Raw genomic sequence first — 24,509 nt, forward strand, 5'->3', positions numbered from 1 at the left:
TATTTTAAAATATACATTTCAAAATCAACACAGAGTTTTTACACTATATTGCCACCGAAATTCATCTATCATATCACTGCTACTCAACCTTTTAGCTTTAAGTGGGTGGATATGGGAGTACAACAAAATTAGAACAAATAAAGTGCCATAAATTTGAAAAATAATTTTACCCCAGGTAGCAAAGAGCCTGCAACCTTTGCAGCAGCAGCAGAAAATTTCACCATTTTGTTAATTGCATGTTACATATGTCATGACAATACGACTAATCAGTCCCCTGCAAATTTTTGATATATTTAAATGCAATCATCTCAAAACCTATTGGCCACCTAGGCCCAAATGGGGGTACTTTTATGATCAGTGAGTCAAGGGGGAACATAAAGGCAAATTTTCAAGGAAATCAGTAATCCATGATCCTGGTCCTCCCCTTGTTAGTGGACTTCATCTTAAATTATTTTTTAAGGATTTTTATGCCTTAAGATTATAATATATGAGTTTTATAGTCATTAATTCATGGTATTCATAAATAAAAGATTCATGTACGTTGCATTAAATAATTAAAATTATGTACATGAATTGTACACAATAATTGAAATAAAAATTTGTTTCTCTTACAGTTATACAATTATTATTAAATTTTCAATTGAATTTTATTGATACCTGTGCATTTTAACTCACAATAAATAAAAAATTATTTTTACTTCTTATGAAATTCTCTGAACATCTCCCAAACTTTTAATGAGTGGCAAGAACACATGAATAGACCATTACCTGTTGTAGATGGAACTGGTGGTGCATTAACAGATGGCACTCCATCAGGTGGCTCCGTGCCAGTAGCCAAATTGGTTGGGGCCTGCTGCTCCCCTTCCTCTCCCTCATACGACTCCTCCCCGCCTCCACTGAGGGCAGCCCTAGTAGCAGGGTCATTCAGCATACGCGAGAGGACATCGGTCATGCGCTGCATCAGGTTGGCATGGAGAGTAGGCCGCGCCTGCGCGATCTCTGATGGGTTTGGACGAGGGCAAATGTCCACCACTGCATCTCAGTGTTACAAGTTTTGAGTTCAAGTGCACACAAAGGGGGTTTCATCTATCTACTCCAGGGACAAGGAAGACGGTCCACAATGTACAAGGATAATACAGGAGCATTAAAGTTGGCCTTGATGAAAGTGAATTTACAATTACCTATAAAAGGCTAGAGATTAATGCTAATTTGAATTTTCTTTAATCAAAAATATAAATTCAATATAGCATGAAGGGAATAAACAATATGGAAAAATATTATTAGCATATCTCTTATTTTAAATCAAGCCAATTAATTTATTGTACAATTTAATGAACAATAACCTAAAAATATAGTCCTTCTATTGTTGAAAGTATTAACTTTACCAAAAAAAACTTTGAGAAAAACTTGGTTTTTTGTGACTTGAATCTGTTAAAAAAAACTTGCAGAATTAGAAAATTTATAGATTTCTGTGATGCTCCAATTAAGTTTCAAAGTACTCTTCCATTTAAGAAAATAAGTTTTATAGAAATGTGACTTAATTTTTTTTCCTTTAGCTCGATTAAAAACCAATTGGAAATACACAATGAATAATGAAAGACTATAACATTCAAGTAAATTAAAAAGCAATAAATGATTAAACGTGTAAATTATGAGGCAATATTAAAGGATACAATTTGCCAATCATAACAAAGAGAAACAATAAGATTGCCAATTTAATAAATAGTACCACATTTGACAAAATGCACACACTAACACCAAACAGAACAAAGAGAACAAGAATATTTCCTCTCTTGTAAATAGCATGCATTCATTCTGGGATAGAAAAATTTAGACAATGGAATGTAGAACTGGTAAAAATCTCCCACATGGTTTCACAGAATGATTCACTTTTCTGGAACGACTTGAGTATTTGAATACTAGAGAAAATAATAAGAGGATTAAAATTTGATTTCATGACAACAATAGTTTATCACGGCTACAAAAATACTGTCCAAATAACTAGGCATAAAATAATAAAGACTTCCATCAGAAAGGAAGGAAAGAGGAATGCCCTTTTCTAGCATACGAAATCAGACTAAATTTTACAGATATCAAGTTTGTTTATCTTCTTTTTCCTTATAATTGTTTAATATCTTTATTTATAGCAGAATTATACAACTTCTTTCTAATAAATAGTTATATGCAGTATTTCAACACAAAGTCTACAAATTTCCTGCTTGGCATTATCAACCCAGAGAATGACTCTTCAACAAAGGACTTTTTGAAATATTTGGGATGAACCCACCATCATGCCATTGTCTTAAGAATATAAAATTCACCACTCACATGAATGCTGTTTAAGGCACTTTTTCATTAAATATCCATCACCATACACCATAGCAGGTGATCCCTGCAAATCCTGCAGGGATCACCTCCTAGTACCATTATGGTGACTTTTTGCTGTTGGATCGGTCATTAAAAACCAAACCAAACCACGAGACAAGCTCTTATGGTGATTAATCTAAAATTCTACACAGCACAATTCTGATTGAGGTATCTCCAAAATATGGTTTTTGAATCCATCAACGGCTTCTTCAGGCGTCGAAAAACATTGGCCACTCAATTTTTTCTTGAAAAATGGGAATAAAAAAAAATCATTTGGTGCTAAATCAGGGCTGAACAGAGGAAGATCAATCAATTCTATGTTTTGGCCGGTCAAATGGGTAGTTAAGTTGTTTTAGCCGATCTGTGAGAGCTTGCATTGTTATGATCAAGAATGCTGCTACTTTTTCCGTACTTCACCAAGCACTTCTGGCAAACAAATGCTCATGTACCATTCAGAATTCACAGATCTACATTGCTCTAATGGTAAGGTTGCCACTTGCCCCGTTATTATGAAGAAACAGGCAATCATTTGTTTCAATGTGCTTTGTGCATGAGTCACTTTTGTCAGATTTGGCTCGTCTTGGAATACCCAAACAGTGGATTGCTGTTTTGCTTCGGGCTAATACACATAGATCCAAGATTCGTCACCTATGTAAATGTTATATCCAGATTTTGATGCACTGTGATTGTATTTCTTAGGCATTTCTTTGCACCAATTGACACCAGCATCTTTTTGAGCTTTTGTCAAATTATGCGGGATCAAATGCGAACAAATTTTTTTCACAGCTAAATGCTCATGCAATATTTTATTGATGCTAGTCATACTAATCCCCAAGGATGCCTCAATCTCACAATAAGTCACATGACGGTCTTCCTTCACTAGTTCTTGCACAGCATCAATGTTGTCTGGCAAAACAACTGATTTTTTACGACCTTTACGACTTTCGTCGCTGAGCGAACGGCAGCCGTGCTGGAATTCATTATACCAGCGTTTCACAGTGGCAAAGGATGGTGCTTCATCCTCAAAAGTAAAAGTAAGTTGATCAATGCACAACTGTCTTGATAATCCATGTCGAAGGTCATAAGAAATCATCGCACGAAAGTGTTCATGAGTTAACTCCATTTTTTTGCTGAGACAACATTTTCGAGTCACAGTAAACAACAGACATTATGATCAAACGACAAAATGTTCTGAAGAAAGTTTGCGCTAAAAGGGTCCAACTTTCTGATGGAAACATCAGATGGCACCTACAGCACTTAATTTTGTCATGGCTCAAAATATAAATGGCAACCCTCGTAGCACAAACCAATCCAGATGCCACACACTTCTGCAAGTTCCCTGACAGTCAAGCATCGATTTGACAAATGAGATTGTTCACTTTCTCAATATTGGGGCAATCAGTCAACATAGATAGCCTTCCAGAACACTCATCTTCCACTGATTGTTGCCCTGTTCGGAACCAGGTAAATTACTCAACACGAAGTACGAGGGTGGGGTGAAAAGTTTCCAGCCTGACCTAGAGATGGCAACAGCAAAACTAATTTCTGGCTTCTATTCCATAGTATTATATCTCACTAGCTGGCTTTTAAGGTTGATTACTTTGCTTGCATACATTAGACAGCCAACTGAACAAGACACCTTGATTGCTTATTTGAAAATGGAAAATTCAGAGAAGCCTGCGGTCATCAAATACTTCTATTTAAAAGCCTAACAACAATTAAATTAAAGGAGAACTAGATTCCACACTAAAGGACTCTTCTCGATCATACTCAACAGTTAAACAGTGGGTTTCTGAATTTAAGAAAGGCCACAGGAGCACTTCTGATGAACCATGTTCAGGATGCCCCACTAAGGTCACAATTCCCGAAATGATTGAAAAAATTCATGAAATAGTGATGGAGGATCGCAGCTTAAAATTGATTCAGATAGCTGAAACTACTAGGATGTCAAATGAACGTGTATGCAGTATTTTACATGAATATTTTTTGACCAAATTTTTTCATGGAATGGTAAAGCTCTGCGCTAGGGGGATGCCACGTTTGCTGACACAATCAAAAATTGACCATGAAAAGTCTTGATTGAAAATTTGGCACATTACAAGCGAAACCCCAGCTAAATTTTGCAACAATTGATAATTGTGGGTGAAACTTGGATTCACTACGACACTCCTGAAAGTAAATAACAGTCAAACCAATTAATTGCATCAGGTGAATACCCAAAGAAAGCAAAACAATTTTATCGCTAAATAAAGTTGTGGTGACTGTTTTTCTGAGATGAAAAGAAATTATTTTCATTGATTACCAGGAAAAGGGTAAGACCATCAGAGGTAAATACGACGCAGTTACTTTTATGTTTAAATGAAGAAGTGAAAAATAAATGACCTCACTTGGCGAAGAAAAAAAATCTTGTTTCACCATGACAACGCATCTGCCTATTCGTCGGTCGCTGGGATGGCCAAAATCTTTGAGATGTAGCCCCTAGCGCCTATCATCTGTTTCCTGACCTTAAAAAATGGCTCTGAGGTAAAAAATTTGACAGCAACAAGGCAATCATCGATGCTGTAAATAAGTATTTTGAGGGACTTCACGGATTGGATTATAAAAATGGTATCACTGCATTTGAACACTGTTATGAAATATGTATTCATCTTGTTGGAGATTATGTTGAAAAATTAAGTGAAAAAAGTTCTTTCTTTATCAGGTTGGAAACTTTTCATCCCACCCTCATACATTTCATAGCATCCTCACCATAAGCCTTGGTAATCAACTCAAAAGATTCCACAAAGGATTTGGAGTTTCACGCAGAATTTCACAGAACAACACTGCTCCTTCAAAGAGCTCATTACTGCAGGTCCAATTTTTTGCCGCACTCCACGAACATCCCTTCACATAAATTATCAATAACTAATAACATATCAACATGACTAATCAACAACGTAATTGAAGGCGGTTGTTCGGGAAGTTTCCATTGACAAAATGCCTCCAAGCAGTTTAAAAAATAACAAACTAAAGGCCGGCTATAAATACGTTTGGGGACCTTTTAAACAGACCAATTGTAAAAAAGATGTGGTTTAAGTAACATCACATCTGAATAAATAATGCAATGCTGACCTGATTCTCCCATTCAATGAACTTTTACTTGTAAATTACCCATTAACCACTCCAAAATTCTAGTATTTGCAGGCAAAATTAGGATTGCCCTAGGTGATGGCAAGAGTATAATAGTACACATTTTTAAACAAGCCTTAAGACTTAAAAAGTGAAGCCCCAAGCTCATTGCCTTCGTACTTTGTTCTTTACTTTTTACCATTTTCATATATCATTACAAAGCTCTTCATTTTCTTAGTCAGAAATTCTACATAGAATGACTACAGTGATTCAACCACTGCTCAAGGTAACTGCAATTGTTCCTTAAGGCCCTTATTCAATTTTTTAGCCTATAAATCTCAACTCGCTGTCTATTTATTATTTCCCTTAACTAGCAAATGTTTACAACATTCATGCAATTAGCTGAGGATAATGAAGTAGAGGGGAGATTTATAGTGCCATGAGCCAAGCTTCTTCAGGAATCAGGAAAGCATTCCAAAAAGCATTCAATAGGTTTATCTCCTATGAAATTTGTTGTAAATATATATTTTTTATGATTAGCTATTTACATTTAAATAGCTACATGCTTACTAATATTTATCCTGGATTCAATAAAAAATTACACACTTCAATGTCATCCATAGCAATAAGAAATGGTGCAAATGACCTCAGTTGTCGGTCGCCTACCCTAAAAACTACTACTACTAGCAATATGTAGGTAGTTACATTCTTTCCTACAGGTCTCTGACATGGGAGGAATCCTTTAAAACCCTGAACAAGTGAGTGAGTGCAATTTGCATACGCCTAACACACCCAAGTGATTGAGCGATTGCGAACATGAACTTGGGCCTCTTTTTTTTTTGATTATTAAATCAATTTGTTTTTCATTCCTGAGTGAGTCCATTGGGTCCCTGGCAGAGGAGGTATCCTTGCAAACCCTGTCAGTGGCAGTTATTCCTAAACACACCCGAGTGATTGAGTGGTTGTAAGTTAGTTTCCTCATTTTTGCATTGTTTCTGGGTAATTGAGGTACACGTAGGTTGCTGTTTCCCAAACACTCCCAAGTGACCTAGTGTGTGCTTCCAATCTTCTCCTAACTTGCCACTTTGTTTTTATCTCCCCCATTAATATAACCTAGTGCCTATTAAATTGATGGCCTCGGCTATTTCCTTTCCCATTGTTTCACAACGGGTTTTATATAATATATAGACACATATATTATAAATATATATATATATATATATATATATATATATATACTAGCTGATTACCCGGCTTTGCACGGGTTAGGGAGAAACAATAATATAAATATGCTACATAAATAAAAACAACAAATTATAAAGTACAATAATACACTACTTCATACAAATTTAAGAATCTTTTTTATTTAACATCTGTTTATAAACTACATTTTTTGTTTCATATCCAGGAGAAAGAATATATAATTTTTTAGGCGAACCTACTATGGAGCAAGCAACATAAAGTTGCCCGTGGCTAAAACATGGCGATCTTAGATCAACACCACAAAACTTTAAAGACTGTCCCTGTGATTTATCAATGGTAATTGAAAAAGCTAGCCGGACTGGAAACTGTAATCTTTTAAAGTTGAAGGGAAGATCAGTTGGGATTGGAATAAAAATTATTTCACCTTTTCCAGTTAAAATGACTGCCTGGATTATATTTTTCATTAATTTTGTCACACACAATCGTGTTCCATTGCAGAGTTTTGGTGGATCTAAATTTCGCAATAAAATGATTGGAGATCCTACTTTGAGTATAAGGCGATGTTGTGGCAATCCAGCTGGATCAAGTGAATTTAGGAATTCCGTTGGATAATTGACGGCTTCGTCAGCATCCACTACAGTATCAACCGATTTATATTCAATCACGTCTCCTGGCAGCATGGCTAGTATCTCCTTGTTAATTTCATTAACATCATCGTTCTTAGGAGCGAGAATGGCTCTTTCTCGCAACCATTCTAAATTTTTATAATTTTGATTAACGTTAGGATAGACTGCTTGTATCATATCGCGGACAGTTTTCACCGATACACATAAATCTGATGACAATTTTATCATACCAGATGCTTCAATAACTAATCTATCTTCTCCAATCTCCAAAAGTTTATTCGCAAAATTTTGAGCATTCCCATCTCTTAAGAGGATTCGCATGTTTTGTTTAAGGCTAATTTCTTGGACATGATTCCATAGAACAGAATGTTTTAAACAGGCATAAATTTCATCGGCTGGAGTCGATTTTGGAATGACAGGCAGAGTTTGACGGAAGTCTCCACACAGGAGTACCAGAGCTCCTCCCATTAAACTGCAGTTTCCTCTAAGATCTTGAAGTGTTGCGTTGAGGGCCTCAAGAGATTTTTTATGAGCCATCGTACACTCATCCCATACTATCAATTTACATTCTATAAGAACTTGTGCCTGGCCGCTTGTTTTATTTATATTACCTGTGGGATTTTCTTGTCGGGAAATATTAAGTGGCAACTTAAGGGCAGAGTGGGCTGTTCTTCCTCCTTCCATTAATGTCGCTGCAATACCTGAAGATCAATTAGAGCAATTTCTCCGTGAACCCTGATTTCAGCGAGAACTAAATTAATTAAAAATGTTTTTCCCGTGCCACCAGCAGCATCAAGAAAAATGATACCTCCTTATTGTTTATCTACTTGATCCATTATTATTATTATTGAGTATGCTTCTAAGTCTAAGACATTGTTGCTAGTTTCACATATATAATCTGGATAAAATACACCCTGTTGATCTTGTACAGGTGCAAAAAGACCGAGTTCCACTAAAGTCTTGTTAACCATGGTGATACACTTTTCCTCCAAAATAATCAAAGTTTTATTAAAAATGTCGGAGTTAAACGTAATATCCAATGTAGGATTTTCACTTCGAACTTTAGCCAGTATATCCTCACTCATTGATTCTTTATATTTTTCCCATAATGTTTTTGGGTTAGATGGATTACAGGAGGTTATTATGATGGCAAGCAAAATTCGGATTTGTCCTGGAAGAGAAATCAAACTGGCCTCTTGCAATGAGTCATCCCAGTGTTGATCTCCTTCTAGTAACCCTAAATTCTGGCAAGCTTCTCTGAATGTCTCACATACTATATTTCTCCGTTTACCGTTCTTAATTCTGCAAATGAGCGAGGTCCTCTAATGGTATGTAGAAGCATTCTTAAAAGATAACATTCGGCGTTGTTAGGATGGACTGTGTAGACTCGGCCCAATGCGTCACATGAATAAATATTATTCTCAGGATCAAAGTTGCCCATTTTTCTTCTACAAAAGACTTTCCTTGATGTATTCCACGTATAATATCTCGGCAATTCTGAATACAATAGTGTTCTTGCAAAAGTATCCTGCTAGCATAGTTGGAAAAATGCTGTTTCTATGACAGCAAAAAAGTAAACAAATTACATACATACAAACAAACACTGTCCTTTATATATATAGATATATATATATAATATATAGACATATATTATAAATAAATATTATATATATATATATATTTTTTTTATTTGAATAAACCTTCTACATAATTTATATTTTCATCATGGAATGCATTATCGTGTTTTACATTAATTTATATGCAGAAAGTTGTTTCACTAAACTAATGTTTTTCTTTACAAGAAAGATCACAGAATGAATAATGCTTGTTATACGAGCTTTCACAGTATGATACTTATATGTAACTTATTGCAACTAGTCCAAAAAATATGAACTCCCATGGATCTACCACAACAAATATTAATGTGGGGATAGCAAAATTGATCTACCTGTCCATAACTTTCCTAACTACAAAATTTACATATCCAATTCCTCACATTTATGCTTACGCATCTCATTTATTTTTTGACTTACCTTTTCCCTCCAACTTATGGCCATCATTCTTCATGGTAAATAATATACTACAGATGTTCCAGAGGAAAAGAGATGGAGGAAACAAAACTTAAGCAATATTTGCACTTGGATATTATTTGTTAGATTTCACATCTACCTTCACAAAGACTAATTCTATCCAAAAAGATCACAAAAAATGCCTTCTAGGTTATTATAAATTATTTCTCTCGGCATGTCAAAAAAACAACTAACCCATTGGGTACACAAATATGCATAAATAATGTATTTAACCACTGAGGATTGTGTGTGATTCATTAAAAGCATTGTTTTACTGCATTTTTCCTTTTATATTTAAAGTTTGTTTTCAACTAAAGTCCATGTGTGAAAATGCCACTAACAGAAAAGTTATTGGTTACCTAGGGAGAAATTTTCCAACAAAGGTAGGATTGAAGAACATGAGAGGAAATAATGAGAAACAAGCAAATGAGCAGACAACATAATTAGAATTAACTACCACCCACCTCCCCTGCGTCCACCTTCCCTCTCAGGCCTCGCATCCGGCCCAGTATCCGACCAGTCCCCACGTAACCTTAATCGCTTAACAGGTGGATTGGGCTGCTGAGATTGTGACTGATTGAAACCACATGCCTTCTTAGCTCTCTCCCATGCACTTGGACTTTTGCTTGAACTTCTTAGTGAACTACCCTTAAGAGTAATAAAGCTTTCCTTATCCTGAAAATGCATAAGAAAAACAATCTATAAATCATTTCCACTTTTATGAATGCTAGGATGAAGACCTGTTATCTGGTCTACAAAAAAGTCAAAATCTGTTACTGCTGAATGACAATAAAATACATAGACTGTGATATTCAGGCAATTTCACAAAGTATCATAACATCTAATGTGACTATAAATCACTCCTTTGGAGAATCAATTAGTTGAAAGGTGAGACAAACATTTGTTCAATGTCTCAATATCACTAAGCCAAAATTATATGTAACATGGCATTTCCATGCGATGTGTAAAAAATGAGTCAGCCAATTTTCATTGCAGTTTTGAAACAAAAGCCCCTTTACAGTATTCATTTACTTGCAAAGCCTTATGGCCCATCATATTATTTATATCACTACCTTATGTTCCCATCTCATATAACACAAAAACCACTTCAGTAAACTTATTAATAATTTAACCTTTCCAGAAATTTGTCTTAATACAAATTTTATTGAGAGTACTACATTTTTGCACATTAGCTTTGTATGGTTTCTGTCCAGAAAGTAACTTACGTTTGGAAATAAAATATGATGCTAAAGATAAGACAAAGTTTTATTGTACACATTTAAAAGGCACATTTTAAAACTATTTTCCCACATAGTTGTCATTCAAATTCAGGTATTAAGCACAACGATAAACAAGCTTTTCAATTCCATCTCTAAAGAAATCTGTCTTACATTTTAACCACTTGTTTACCCCAGCATGCAATTCTGCATCACTGTCAAAGCACTGTGTTGCAAGCCACGTCTAGTGAGAGATCCGTAATTGTAAATTGGCAATTTTCACAAATTTTTTTGTTGATTTTCACCAACAGTTCATCTGTCAGAAGACTAGGCAGACCACTGCAGTCCTCATCATGAACATTGGTGCAGCCAATTTTCACTGAATGCATTACTGCCTCACTCTGCCTTCACTCATTATTCTGTATTTGTACACTTCACAAAGTTGCCAATAAATTACAATTGGCTTGTCGTTTTTTGCCAGTAAAAACCTAATCACAGATCGCGCTTCACAACATGTGGGATTTTCTATTTCAGCACATATTTTAACAGTTCATGGTGAGCAAAGTGGAAGAACCACAATCTACACGCTACCATAGCAGGATGCATGCTGAGAGTACGAATGTTTCAATACCAAGATGGTGGACCTAGCCCTACCTACCGTCACGCAAGGCCGAAACATAAGATTCTTCCTGGACAGCCCTCGTAGACCCAAAGTACAGTGGGTAACTTTATGATGGATTCACATTGCAATAAATTTGTTTAAATACATGTAAATGAATACATGTCTGTGAAGCAGCTCCTTGCTGAATTTACAACTGAATACTCACATTATGATTTTGATTTGGAAATTTCACATCTAATACGTATCAGGTACAAGAGAAAGATCATAGTCACAGCTATCAGGTGACATAAAATAAATCAGACTGGATTCTCGGTTGATTGTTCTTGCTCCGGGTAATCATAGCACAAACTATCCCTACAGCAATGTCTAATGCAGAGCAAGACAATAATATGTATTTTAATGAGGTTAAATTACCCAAAGGAATACAATAGGGGAGTCATTGTGAAATATAGGTAATAGCTCTGCGGCAAAGAATTTAGGAGAAAAAGGTGATGTAAATACTCCAATTTCATGTAATGCACAATGTCCCATGACACAATCACAGGGTATTTGACTATTAAGGAGGAAATGAGCCATTTCTCAGATCACATGTCTAAGCAAATTTATAATTACATGAATTCATTGTAAGGCAAGATCTAAATCTATACATTCACTTAGATGTCTGTGAGGTGAATTAATGCCATATTACAGCTACATTAGATGCATGGGTAGAGAATTTGTCCTTATAAATCTCTTACAAGATTTCAAATCCATTCCATTTTTTTAATTTTTCCACATTAAAGACAGTTATCCATCTATGAAACCATAGCTTTCCAAAAACTCTACATTTTTATAAAGTCTCAGTATTGGTGTAGCATTTCTATATGATGTTTTATTATGTTGGATCAAGAAAAAAAACACCCATCCACTGACTTATTGCGGCAGCATGATATATTTCAACATATTATGATAGTAATTGACAATTATCAACTATTGAACTTCATGAATCCGAAATATAAAATGTTCATATTTAAAAAAAAATGATTAATTATTTCAAATTCCAAGTTATCTTTTGATATACCAAAATGACTTATAGGACTCATTTTCCTGGCCTCAAAATGTTAAATTAATGAGAATTATGCCCAAGGCTTCTGGTACAATTCATAAAACTCATTTAAAGCAGGGGAAAGAAACATGACTTATGAGTATATTGGGAAAATTTTGCCTTTTCATATCACTTACCTTCATATTGAATAGATACAGGTAATCTGATGAATAGCTGACTAGAACTTCCTCTCCATCAGGGCTGAAGGAAAGTGAGGTAATTCTGTAGGATCGGCCATTAAATTCAGGAACAGAGAAAGAACAAAATGGCCCGAAAGAAGCTGATACCTCAGACACTGATGACCCTAAGTAGATAAATGAAAACTTCCATAGAGTAATATTCAAACAAAAAGGTTGAAAATGAACAATACTATACTACATGAATATTCAGGTAACAATAAATGACTCACAATTATCCAGCAAAACCCGACTCATGCCAGCTTATACAGCAGTAATATATTGTGTTGGGGTAATTTTTTAATTGACCCAAGCACTACACACATTACTTCTAAGTTCAGCCTAATATGATACTAAATATTTATAGTACCCATCTTATGTTATTCAATAAACTTCCCCATGAAATCAAATATGAAACAAAAGTACCTGTTTTCAAGAAAAAGCTGTTTAACCTTTTAAAAAATAATATGTTCTATTCTGTAAATGAATACCTTGAATTGTCGCAATGCATCAATTCCGGCTTAAACAATTGATATGTAATTATACTAGTGTATTGGTATGTATATATATATATATTTATATATTGTATCTCTTCTATTGTGAAATTGTGAAAATTATATTTGACGTGTCCTATATTTGTGTATGTATGAATATGCAACAAATCTCCGGACAAATAAATGTATTATTATTATTATTATTATGTAACAATAACTCATTTGTTAACTTTGCATACTTTCTACCTCCCTTAACTTAATCCAAAATGTCTATTTTTTGTGATTTCCATACATGCTCTGCGTGGATGAGTGCACAAAACAGGCCTGAATGGTTGCTTTCAAAATGCTAGCGCCCAACATTACATTGCTCCCAAAGCTCATACAAATCACAACTTCTGTTCAAGTAATACCCTAACAATAACCAAATCTGTTTGTCATAACTATGAAACTGAAAAATTATGTAGCAATTATCATTTTCACAAATTTAAGAATGCCTCTTGTGATGTTTAAAAATAAAGGTAGTAAGAAAAATTCTCGGAATCACTACCAGATGTCAGTGCTAGTGCAAGGAGTTTCTCATGCCAACTTTTAAAACACACTGGGGGACTGCTCCTTCATATTCAACTGTAGCCAAGGGGACAAATAGATTTCAGCTTGGTCAGGACAGCTTAGATGATGATCTCCATGGTTGTCAGCCAAAATGTGCTACTACCCCAGAAATTATTGCAAAAGTACATAAAATGGCCACAGAGGATCGCCAACTGAAAGTGTGAGAAATAACTGAATCTGTAGATGTCATCTGAATGAGCATATCACATTTTAACGGTGGAATTGGATATGAAAAAATTATCGGCTAGATGGGTGCTGCAACACTTGATGCAGGATCACAAACGAATCTGAATGGATATTTCCAAACAATGTTTGACCCATTTTAAGAGCAACCAACAAGATATTCTGCATCGGGTTGAAACTTTAGTCCAATACTATACCCCAGAAACAAAACAGCAGTCAAAGCATGTGGAAACATGTTGATTCACCACCACCAAAGAAAGCAACCGCAATATGTTCAGCCACAAAAATTATGGCTTCAGTTTTCTGGGATGCGAAAGGAATTCTGCAGATAGATTACCTTCCCACTGGTCAACCAATTACTGGACAATACTATGCTAACCTCCTGGACCAACTACAGCAAAAGATATACGAAAAGAGGCCAGGTTTGGCAAGGAAGGAGGTCATTTTTCATCAAGACAATGAATGCCCATACACAAGTGTCATTGCAATGGTAAAAATATGTGAATTAAGATACGAATTGTTGCCACACCCGCCTTATTCACCTGATTTGGTTCCATCAGATTTCTATCTCTTCCCCAAGCTCAAAATTATCCTCGGTGGATGGAGATTCTCTTCAACCAAAGAACTAACAGCCGAAGTAGACGGGTATTTTGCAGGCCTAAAGGAATCTAATTTTTGAGATAGCATTAAGACATTAGAACATCGCTGGATCAAATGCATTCGTGCACAGAGAGACTAAATTGAAAAAAAAAAGTTTCACCGAGGAAAGTTGCTTATTTCTCTTTGATTCCAAGAACTTTTCTAATTACCCTCATAAGAGAATCAACATAATGTTAAGAAATACAACTTACAGAATAATTAAAAACTATTTACCAGCTTTCCTAGTCAACATCCATCCTAGAGTAAAGCATGAATAAGCTACATGAATGAATTACAAGTTTTGTGGAAGGAACTCCTCACTAAGCTTCTTACCTGATGCTCTAGTGCCTAGCATCCTTCGATCGAACATTCTAACGGTGCTATCAGAGCATCCAATTGCAAGCTGATAAGGTGCCACAGGATTAACGGAGAGGGCTGTAACTGCTCTCTTACATGAAATCATCACATCCTGAAATTTTGATCAGCAGTTAGTATTTAGCTCCTGTCATAAAATGCAGGTATATAAATTTCAAAATAAGCATTTGTAGAAAATTATAACAATTATATATTACTATTATTGTTAAAAGTAGTCCATTGGTCAAGGCAAGTTTTTGATAAGACCTATGAACCGAGCACACCGCCACTTAACAGAGCAATAAACCCCTTACACACTGCATTATCATAAATAATTTTTAAAATTAACATAATATCTACCCATCTTTATTCCAGTCAGAAAGTTTAATCGACTTAAATCTTTTCTTCTCTCTGCCTCACCCATTCTCCCATTTACCTTGATCTTCATAATTTCACCGCCACTGATGACCTGCATTCACTTTTCCTGCTTTCTTCAACTTTCTCCCATCAAATTTCTCTCTTCCCCAACATGCCTATCACTTCATCTCTTTCCCCTTCTATGCATTTTATTTTTATGCTCTTCTCCATAAACTCATTTTAAAAGTCTTACAATCTATGCTTGTCTTATGGCCTCAGTGGCGAAAGTAAAGTTATTCTAAACTCCATTTTTACCAATTGTTTCTTCTGCATCTTTACTTAATGCCCCATTCATCATTTTCTTACTCTTAGTAACACTTTCTTTATGCAATTCAATTCTTCCTTTTATATCCTCAATGTATTACTCATCTTCATCTGAAACAATGGTATGTGAACTGCTCCACCTGGTCTAGTTTATGCCCCAAAATTTTAATGCTTATCTTAGTTTCCTAGAAATCTCATAACTTTTGTTTTCTTTCAATTGATTCTCATCCCATATACTTCACACTAGCTCTGAAGTGTGCTCAGCAATGACTGCAATCTTTTAGCTGACTGGTCAAATGGCTTGTCAGCCATAAAGAATGTGGTATAAAACTAGAGAAATGGCCTGCAGGAAAAATTATACAGCATACAAAGATAAAAAACCCAATTAGGGGAATCCTAAATTTAATATCCAAATGAATTTTATAGAGAAGTCTCATGCTTCAGTACATGCTCATTGAGCCATGGGAGATTATTCAGTAATTCTGATAGATATCCATTATCAGTGTCCCTTCAAATAATGAACTCATTATTTGAAAAAAAAAATATTTTTTTTAAGATTAAAAAAATGTATGAAATCAAAATTATGCCATGCTTTCAGTACGACAAGCTGAAAAATTAATTCTCATAGTTAAAAAAGTCAATTTTTTCATTAAAAAAGTTTATTACTAATCTCACCAAATCCCCATAATCATTTTCAAAAATCACCAAAAAAATGTATGTAAGTGCAAGAGTAGTGTTAGAATTTGAACATATAATAGTTTTCCTTTTTTGTAAGTGGACAAGTGCCCAATACTACCCATTGCACAAATATTGAGGTCAAACAAAATTGAGCCACCACTGCACACTTGCCAATTTGAGAGGGTTTACATTTTTTGGCAGCTGTGGCATGGATTCCTTGGATAGCTTTGAAAGCTTATATCTATCTCTGGATTTGAGTCAAAAGGAATTTGAGTGTTGTGTCTGCATCTCACTTATATCCTTGAACCAGATGTCTTCCTAGAAAATTTGGTTGGCTCTCGTTTCTTACAAATAGCCTTGAGCTAAATTTCCTTCCTTCCAACACCTGTCAAAAATGTCTTCCTGCTTTAAGGACTCTCTCACATAGAAATTAATTTAGTTCACAATTTCCATTGTGCTAAGAATTAAGTTTTGTAAACAAATAATTGGTCAAGAGCACTGCAACTCATGAGAAATATCCCTAGAAAGAAGATAGCTCAAGGATACAAATGGTCAATTACTCAACTGAACTTTGCGGGATTGGGACTTTGAATCTTGGTTAAGTTTGTTTGTTTTCCATGGCATACTTTACACATTAATTTACTCAAATTTAAGTTAAATCTTAATTTCAATAACAAAAATTTCACACTCAAAATGATTAATACTACATTTCTTAGATACCTAAACCACTGTCAATACAAATTATTATATATAAAGGGCCAACATTGTCAGCACACACTAAAGTAGTCGCAACAGTTTGCTTTATGATAACACATGCAATCAGTAAAAGAGTATGCACATTCCTTACCATGTTTTTACATTTAATGCATTGAAGTGACTGTGAAAACATGGTGAAGAAAGGTATACCTATTTGTGTCACTAGTCTAGAAAAAAATTGGCACACTTTCAAGGCCATATAATGAAATACTGTCCTAATATTAACCCTTAATTGGTTCCCATCACATATGTATTCCTTCTATCTGCTTACATTGCCACCATTTACAAAATATGTATAAAAGTTACACAGTATAGGCACTAATATATATTATTATATTCACGGCATAATCATGAATAATGATGAGTTGATTAAAATGATATGAAAAGCATAACTTAATTTTCCCATATTACATTTATTTTTGTTCACCAGCATTCAACTGAAGAACCACATCACCAGGTGATGTGATGATGTTGATCTTCCATTCTGACTGACCTAATGATGATGATCTTCAACAATGCCTACATCATGGAAAATAAATGTTCCATGGGTGGAAAAACTAGATTATGTTTTCCATTTCGACAAAAATTGATGTCACAAAGTTTCAACAACACAGTTAAACTTATTAGTAAGTGATTTTATTTTCAAAATTAATATTCAATTTAACAAGATGGGAATGAAACATTAGAGTTATAAAATGATAATTAATTCTAGCACAGAAGGGAATTAATTTCCATTGATGCATAGGAGTAAACTTGTATAAATTAAAGTATCTATATAAGCCTTTCCAATAAAAATTAGTCACAAATCAGAAGTCTAACAACAGTTTCTCAATTATCAAATCAAGCCTTGAGAAGACAATCCACAATGTTAGCGGTAGGAAATCTTAATGTGTACTTATCAAATCATGTTTTTACAATTACCTCTTTGCAATTAGGTTTACTGCAACGGTCTTTCATTCGAAGATCAAACCACCTCACTGTACCATCTTCTCCACAACTTAAAAAGGAATGTGAATCACCTGGAATTGTCATTACTTCATAAGTCGTCCCTGAGTGACAATTAAATTGGTTGTAATATGTTTCCACCTGCCTTGTCAAATCTGCAAAATAAATATTACACAAAAGTGTACACATCAACCATCATGGTCAGCATTGGAAGAGATAACCATCCAATATCCAATGCACATCCAATAATCATATGAGTAATCAAAAAGCTATATGTGGCAGTACAAATAATTAAGGATGAAACTCTTGCAGTCTTAACAAATGTAAAGTACACACTCCTTGCCATTGGTTATTATTAATGGCAGTTTAAAATTTATTTTAGGTTTTGGATGAACTCACAGACTAACAAGTGCTACATTTTGCCTTGCCTAACATGACATAATAGGGCACCCTACCCTATAATAAATTCCTTTTCAAGTCCACATACTTTGTCTCTCTTCATCACATCCACCATCCCTTTCTTAATTTGCCTAACATTCTCACCTCCGATAAAGTCTTTCACATTCCATCTCCTATTAAAATACCCTGCATATTTCCCAACAAACTTCTCCTCTCCACCACTATGCCTAGTGCTACTTGTTTGTTTTCTTTACCATCCATTTCATCTTTTTTATCCTTCTCCACTGCCACATGTCAAAGGCTCCGAAATCTGTACACTTGTCTTCTTTCTTCATTGACCAAGTTTCCCATAAGTCAAATCTATGCTCCACATGAAATGGTTCACTAGTATTTGCTTAACATCCTTACTCAATGTCCCACTCAAAAGAAATATGTTAAGTAGAGCAAAGAAAGCTCCACTTGATTCTTCTTCTTAATGCTCTAACCACTTTGACCATTTTTGTATAATACACTTCCTAGATTGGTTTATAACCCCAATTTTAATTCATACTCAACTCAGCATTCCTGCTTCATTAAAACCTAATTACCTTTATTTGGTATGCATTGATTCTCACCCCATTCTTATCAAAAATACTTTCTAAAGAATGATGGTTTTGTACTCTCTTAAACAATATTTATCTTCATAAAATTTTAATAACTGCAAATTGTACATGATGCCAAAAGTGACTATTTATGTCCCTTGTGTTTGCACCTTTGAATTTGCCTTCCATATTCCAATTAACTTTATTGATGATAAGGAAATCCTCTATAAAATCTTTTTCCATTTAGTTTCATAACTTTCTGACTAATTCATTTTGGGCAGTACTGTTGAATGGGATATTTTTCACTAAAACTTATCTTCTTTCTCTTAAAGCAAAATATTGTAAATGTTTCAGGTTGCAAAAAATGATCAATTTTAGTACTCTTGAAAACTTACTCATATAATTGACTATTTTGTCTAATTGACTGTTTTGGCAAGTTAAGAAATATACTATAGTTTAACTGCTGGCAGATAAGTTGTTTTTATGGATATCAGAAAGTATTTAAAGCATTTGAAAGAATGCGGAACAATTACTAGCCAATCATACGATGACAATGGTAGGAATTATTTGCCGGTTCTATGATGACTCTTGAAAAATTATGACCTAAAATTAACATTCAATCTTTGTCGTAAAAGCAGGGAGTTCTTTAGAATTGCCTGTGCCAGCAGGTCAGTTATAAAGGCACAGTAAATGATTCCCATACTTCATCTAGTAAGCATGATAAGTATACATATTTCATGTCATCAAATTACTTTAATTAGTCATATAATTGTTAATTTATTGCAATATATTGATTCGCTTCAGGCTTATTTTTTGCTTGCTCAAACAAAACACTGACCTCCATAGCAAAGTGGTGCCACTAAACATGAATGGAGAAATAGATTCATCAGATTATCACAGAAGACATCATACTAAGAATGGGTAAATAAAGAAATCCGAGAAATATAATAATGAAGGTGATATAGCCAAGGAATTAACATGAAGGTGGCAGTTTAAATCAACTTCAATGTTCTCAAATGTGGGAGGTTATTATACCAAAACATGAAGAATAAATTACCATAAAAAACCAAGAAAAATTTAGTCCTTGATTTCTAGGCCAGTGACATTGAAATCTATTGAGCTACTCTGACAGTACCTAGAGTACTCTTGGTTTATCTCATAGGGCATTATCTAACATTGAAAGGGGGAAACTAGCTGATCAAATTCCCGTAACTAGCAGCCCAGCTTTCTTTCAAAAACCTATGACAAGTAGAAACACCTAAGTAAGCAATCAATTTTTCTCATTATCATCTCCCTCCACTTGCAACATGAATAAATTACATTTAATAGTTTCAAAATGCCGCAAAAATACTGTCATGGACAATATGATTAGCAGGATCCAATATTTATTCCAACAGTGGTTCATCAGATGGCATCTATTAAAGCCGGGTTGCTGTAGTTAACAGCACATTGACCTGCTAACACAAAACTCATAATTTATTGCTCCGACAGTCACAAATGGCTGTTGATAAAACCATGAGTCCCCTCTTGGGAAAATCTGACGACGGCTGTATCAAAATCCCACTGCTATTGAGGAGTCACAATTACCATCCGGAATCAGAATATTGTCACTTTGTCATTAAATACTTAAAGTTTAAATGTTTTGCATTCAATGCAATCAAATAGCTTTTGGATTAACGACTTTTCTCTTTCCAAATCCTCAGCTCCAATATCCATTTATAATTTTAATTTGAAGCGACAATATAAGAACAGCAATAGGGCCCCGTTACTGTTGTACAACTGTTATATTTTAACCTGACGAATAAAAAATAATTCCGTCCTCAAGAAATCATGTCAACAGCAATACGTCAACATGTTGCACAAGACTGTACACTTGAATCTGAATCTCCTGAATGTGTTTTCTATCCTTCTATTCACATCCTCAATGTTAGTTATTTTATTTCTTACAAATTACATTTTATCACACCCCTATATCACATCAAAGAACCAATTCCCAAACACTTGACACCAATGTTGTGCACTTATTTCACTGATTATAATTTCTAGCAGTTATTTCCACACATTATGAATTCCTAGCGCGAGATAAAATATATCAATTTCAAGGTTGACTATTCATCGAATGTCACTTACCTGTAAATAAAATAATACCATCTCCTGAACAAGATATCACATGATGATCTCCAGTATTTGGTAAAAACTTGGCACTAAATATGTTCGCTCTGTGGCTTGTTTTATGGTCTGTTAAAACCTAGAGATAAAAACATTTTTAAATAATAAGAATCCGACTCCATCATGCAAACTGAAAATTTCAAATAATTTAAATTTTAATCAATAAATAAAATTTCAAAGTCAAGAGAGTCATAGCTAAAGAACGAAGTACATGAAGAAAAATAAGTACAGGAGCGCAAAATTAATTACAGATGTACACCGATAATATTTATTTTTAAGTATAAATCTTAATATTTTATAAGGCTAAATACGTAATTTAGATAAATAACTACCCTATAACTGTAAGCATTCGTTAGGACAATGTGTTGGTCATCAGATCCAGATAAGATGTATTCCCCCGTCCTATTCCATGAGATCGTGTTTACGCATCCATTATGAACTGGAAGTTTTTTCATCAAACACATTCTCTGCATAAGATCGCAACTTCCTTTATAGAGTAAAATTAATAGCATTTATTAAACATATCCAACGACTTTTTTATATTAAATACATAGCAAGATTATTTAGAGAAGTTATTTAAGTAAAATCGTGTCAATGATATTTTACCTTTGCTACTATTATACAACTTGAGCCTGATGGAATCATTGTACGGCTGTTCGTAGATATCCCGAAAAATACCACACTTCCTTTTCATCGCAAACTTCACCAACGAAACAAAATTAAATCAGATCCACCAGCCACTGCAGATGATTTAACGCAACACAATATTACACAAGTTACTGAATTTAGGAATCGCTGACTAATATTCTTACAGATTATCATGGGGATACTTTTATTATTAACGCGTCACAAAAACACAAATGAACCCACTGCTTCGCCGAGACACTGATCACAGGCTTCCTAAAAATAAATGTTGCTGCATAATGCAGGAACAGCTGTTTTGGCAAAGGGTTCAGAATTTAGCGCCGCCGAAACGAGGTTGTGCAATTACCACACTATGTGCTCAGTCAATGTTTGCTATTCATGGTAGGTTTAGACCACAGCGCGAAAACGGCTGAACTAAGTGATGAGCGTAATGTATTAAAAAAACGCGCCATATTTAAATCTACAATTATTTTCGTCGCAGTCACATGACTTATAGCCTCATTAATGAAATGTGTTCGAGGGAGTTAAGGGTTAAATGGCTTCTTGAAATAGGCAGACATTCATTTCCACAAGCGAATTTGAATTTTTTTTCCATAATGAAATGCATGCTTTTCATACCTGCAGGTAACTTAAGAACGGTGAACTGTTGAACTCCCTATGCAACGAAGCATATTTGGAATTCAGAAAAGCATTTATTAACATCAAATGTTATGTACTTTTATGAAATCGCCAATTTATGTCGTCTGAATATTTTTTATAATTAATCATGACATGTAATCTAACTATTAAAGGTATGCTTTGAACAGTCCATAAGATATAGTAAACACTACAAATGATGTTCGTTCGAAACGAATAATTCCGCGCAAATATGAGGACGTTCCCTGATTGGCCAAGAAATTTCCCGGTATTGGCGCCGGATTTTTCCTATATAAGACGGGACAACAAGCTTCTTTTCATCCTTGACCTGAGGACGCCAGCAGGATAGCTGGCGAAACTGTTGTACATTTAAACGACATACGCGGACGCAGCCCGAAAAATGTGGAAATCACTACAAATGATGTTCATTTTCTCTGTATGCCAAATATTATATCAGCAAAGAGGGAAACAGGAAATAAGCCCAATTATTTGTATCAATAAATGATAATAGGTACAAATTGGGAAACAAGTCCTAGCAACTGCAGGACTTGGCTCACAGGATTGTGGTGTCATGCACATTGGCAGGGAAGGTGAGGCTTCCTCAGTCATTATCACATGAGAACCTTGCAAAGTGATATCGACAACAACAGCAAAGAAGATATGGAAGAGGACTGTATAAGTTAGAATATGGACTTTAGGAAGATGTTGAAGAGATGGATATTAGAAAAAAGAGATATTGAAAACAATAAAATAAATAAAATATGAAGACAAGCAATGTAGATATTTTTGGAATATGCAAGGTTTAATTAAAAAATTATTGGGATTACTGAAAGGACAGATTCACATTTACAAACAGCAGAAAGAAAGATTGTCGGTAAGGACAATAGTATGGAACAAAAATGTCAGATGAGGCATAGTTAGCATAAAGTAGATGATTGATAGATAATTGTTAGTAGAGATAAAAGCTGAAGCAATGAACATTCCACTTATTCAGGTCTATATGCAGAAAATCAATCATAGGAAGCCAGAAATGACTAATGCCCAGAATCAACTGTGGCCAGAATGAAGTGATTGTGGATTTTCCATGAAATAAACATTTGAAAAACTATAGACTCCAGCTGGATAAATGGTTTAACTCTAATTAACACAATTAAAACACCACATTAGGCTTTAATGCATGTAAAATCTTTGAAAATTCAAAGAGATATCAGTTACATTATATAATGATTAAGCATAGATTCAAGAACAGTGTGATCAGTTCTGTTTACCAGGAGTGGATGAAGACTTAGATGATATATTAGGGCTGCAAAAGTGCAAAAGTTAATGCAATTAGATGAAAACTGGAAAACAGATAAGCAAATAGAATAAAGATCCTAAAACTGGCAAGAAAATAAAAGAGTGCCGAGAAATAGTCAAACAATTACTGATTAAGGGCTAGGTGATGAATACGGTAGAAAAAAGATGGAAAAATATCAAAAAGGTGATTTCAGATGATGTACATGAAATAATGGGAACAGAAAATAATCAAAGAAAGATGAATCAGTGGGCAAAAGATGAGATGATAAGGAAGATAAACATAAGAAGAGAATGGAAGAATGAAATCACAAGATTTGGGAAGAAGAAAGTAAAAACAGAAAAATAATAAACTAAGAGAGATTCTAGGAGGGAAATAGAAGTGTGGTAGAAGAAATCATGAGAAGATATGGAGGATATAGAGAGAATGCAGAAAACGGGTGTTCTGTTCTTGAAATAGAAAATGCTGTCTGGAAGTAGAAAGTACAAATATGACACACCATCGAAGATATGGCAGGTAAATGCATATTTACCCAGGAAAGATAAAAATAACAGATAGAAGAGCTAACCAATTAAGCCTGCAAAGTAGGACACAGAAAGAAATAATTATATCATTTGGTTTGGGTTAGATCAAGGTATACTTGATATGCAAGATAGAATTGAAAAGGAGAGATCATTGACAAAATTTATTTGGGAGGAATTCAGCCAGAACATCTAGAAAGGTCTGCTCTAGTCCCATCCCAAAAATTAGAAACACAATCTTGATTGAGGACTATAGGACAATTTCGCTTTTGTACACAACTAAGGTAATGCTTGGGTACATCAACAAAAGGATGGAGATGAGACCAAATGGTTACTTAGGGGAGGACTTGTTTGGATTCAGAAAGGGGAGAAGTGTGCTGCTGTAGTATTGGGTCACTGATAGAAAGAAATAGTAAATACAAAACAGGAAGTATTTGTTTCCTTTGTGGGTTT

General features: G+C 34.6%; 1 protein-coding gene across 3 annotated transcripts in view; it reads right to left on the minus strand.

Annotated features, from left to right (window-relative positions):
* The window catches only part of LOC139687130 (DDB1- and CUL4-associated factor 6-like), a 46,445-nt gene extending 24,551 nt beyond the window's left edge, over nucleotides 1-21,894 (minus strand). Inside the window, exons 1-9 of one of the 3 annotated variants that reach the window (XM_071584254.1) lie at nucleotides 21,791-21,829; nucleotides 21,567-21,700; nucleotides 21,293-21,447; nucleotides 20,922-21,039; nucleotides 17,788-17,966; nucleotides 14,731-14,866; nucleotides 12,434-12,600; nucleotides 9,838-10,048; nucleotides 769-1,032 (exon numbers count right to left, since the gene is read on the minus strand). In XM_071584254.1, coding sequence (XP_071440355.1) covers nucleotides 769-1,032; nucleotides 9,838-10,048; nucleotides 12,434-12,600; nucleotides 14,731-14,866; nucleotides 17,788-17,966; nucleotides 20,922-21,039; nucleotides 21,293-21,447; nucleotides 21,567-21,654 — 1,318 coding nt within the window. In that variant the 5' untranslated portion in view covers nucleotides 21,655-21,700; nucleotides 21,791-21,829. Of the gene's footprint in view, nucleotides 1-768; nucleotides 1,033-9,837; nucleotides 10,049-12,433; nucleotides 12,601-14,730; nucleotides 14,867-17,787; nucleotides 17,967-20,921; nucleotides 21,040-21,292; nucleotides 21,448-21,566 lie in introns of all 3 variants that reach the window. The other 2 variants (XM_071584256.1, XM_071584253.1) reach the window with 2 other exon arrangements.
* Between the last annotated feature and the right edge of the window lie 2,615 nt (nucleotides 21,895-24,509).

Source organism: Hetaerina americana, unplaced genomic scaffold (genome assembly GCF_022747635.1).
Source record: "Hetaerina americana unplaced genomic scaffold, ioHetAmer1.1.p SCAF_17, whole genome shotgun sequence".
Classification (NCBI taxonomy): Eukaryota; Metazoa; Arthropoda; class Insecta; order Odonata; family Calopterygidae; genus Hetaerina; species Hetaerina americana.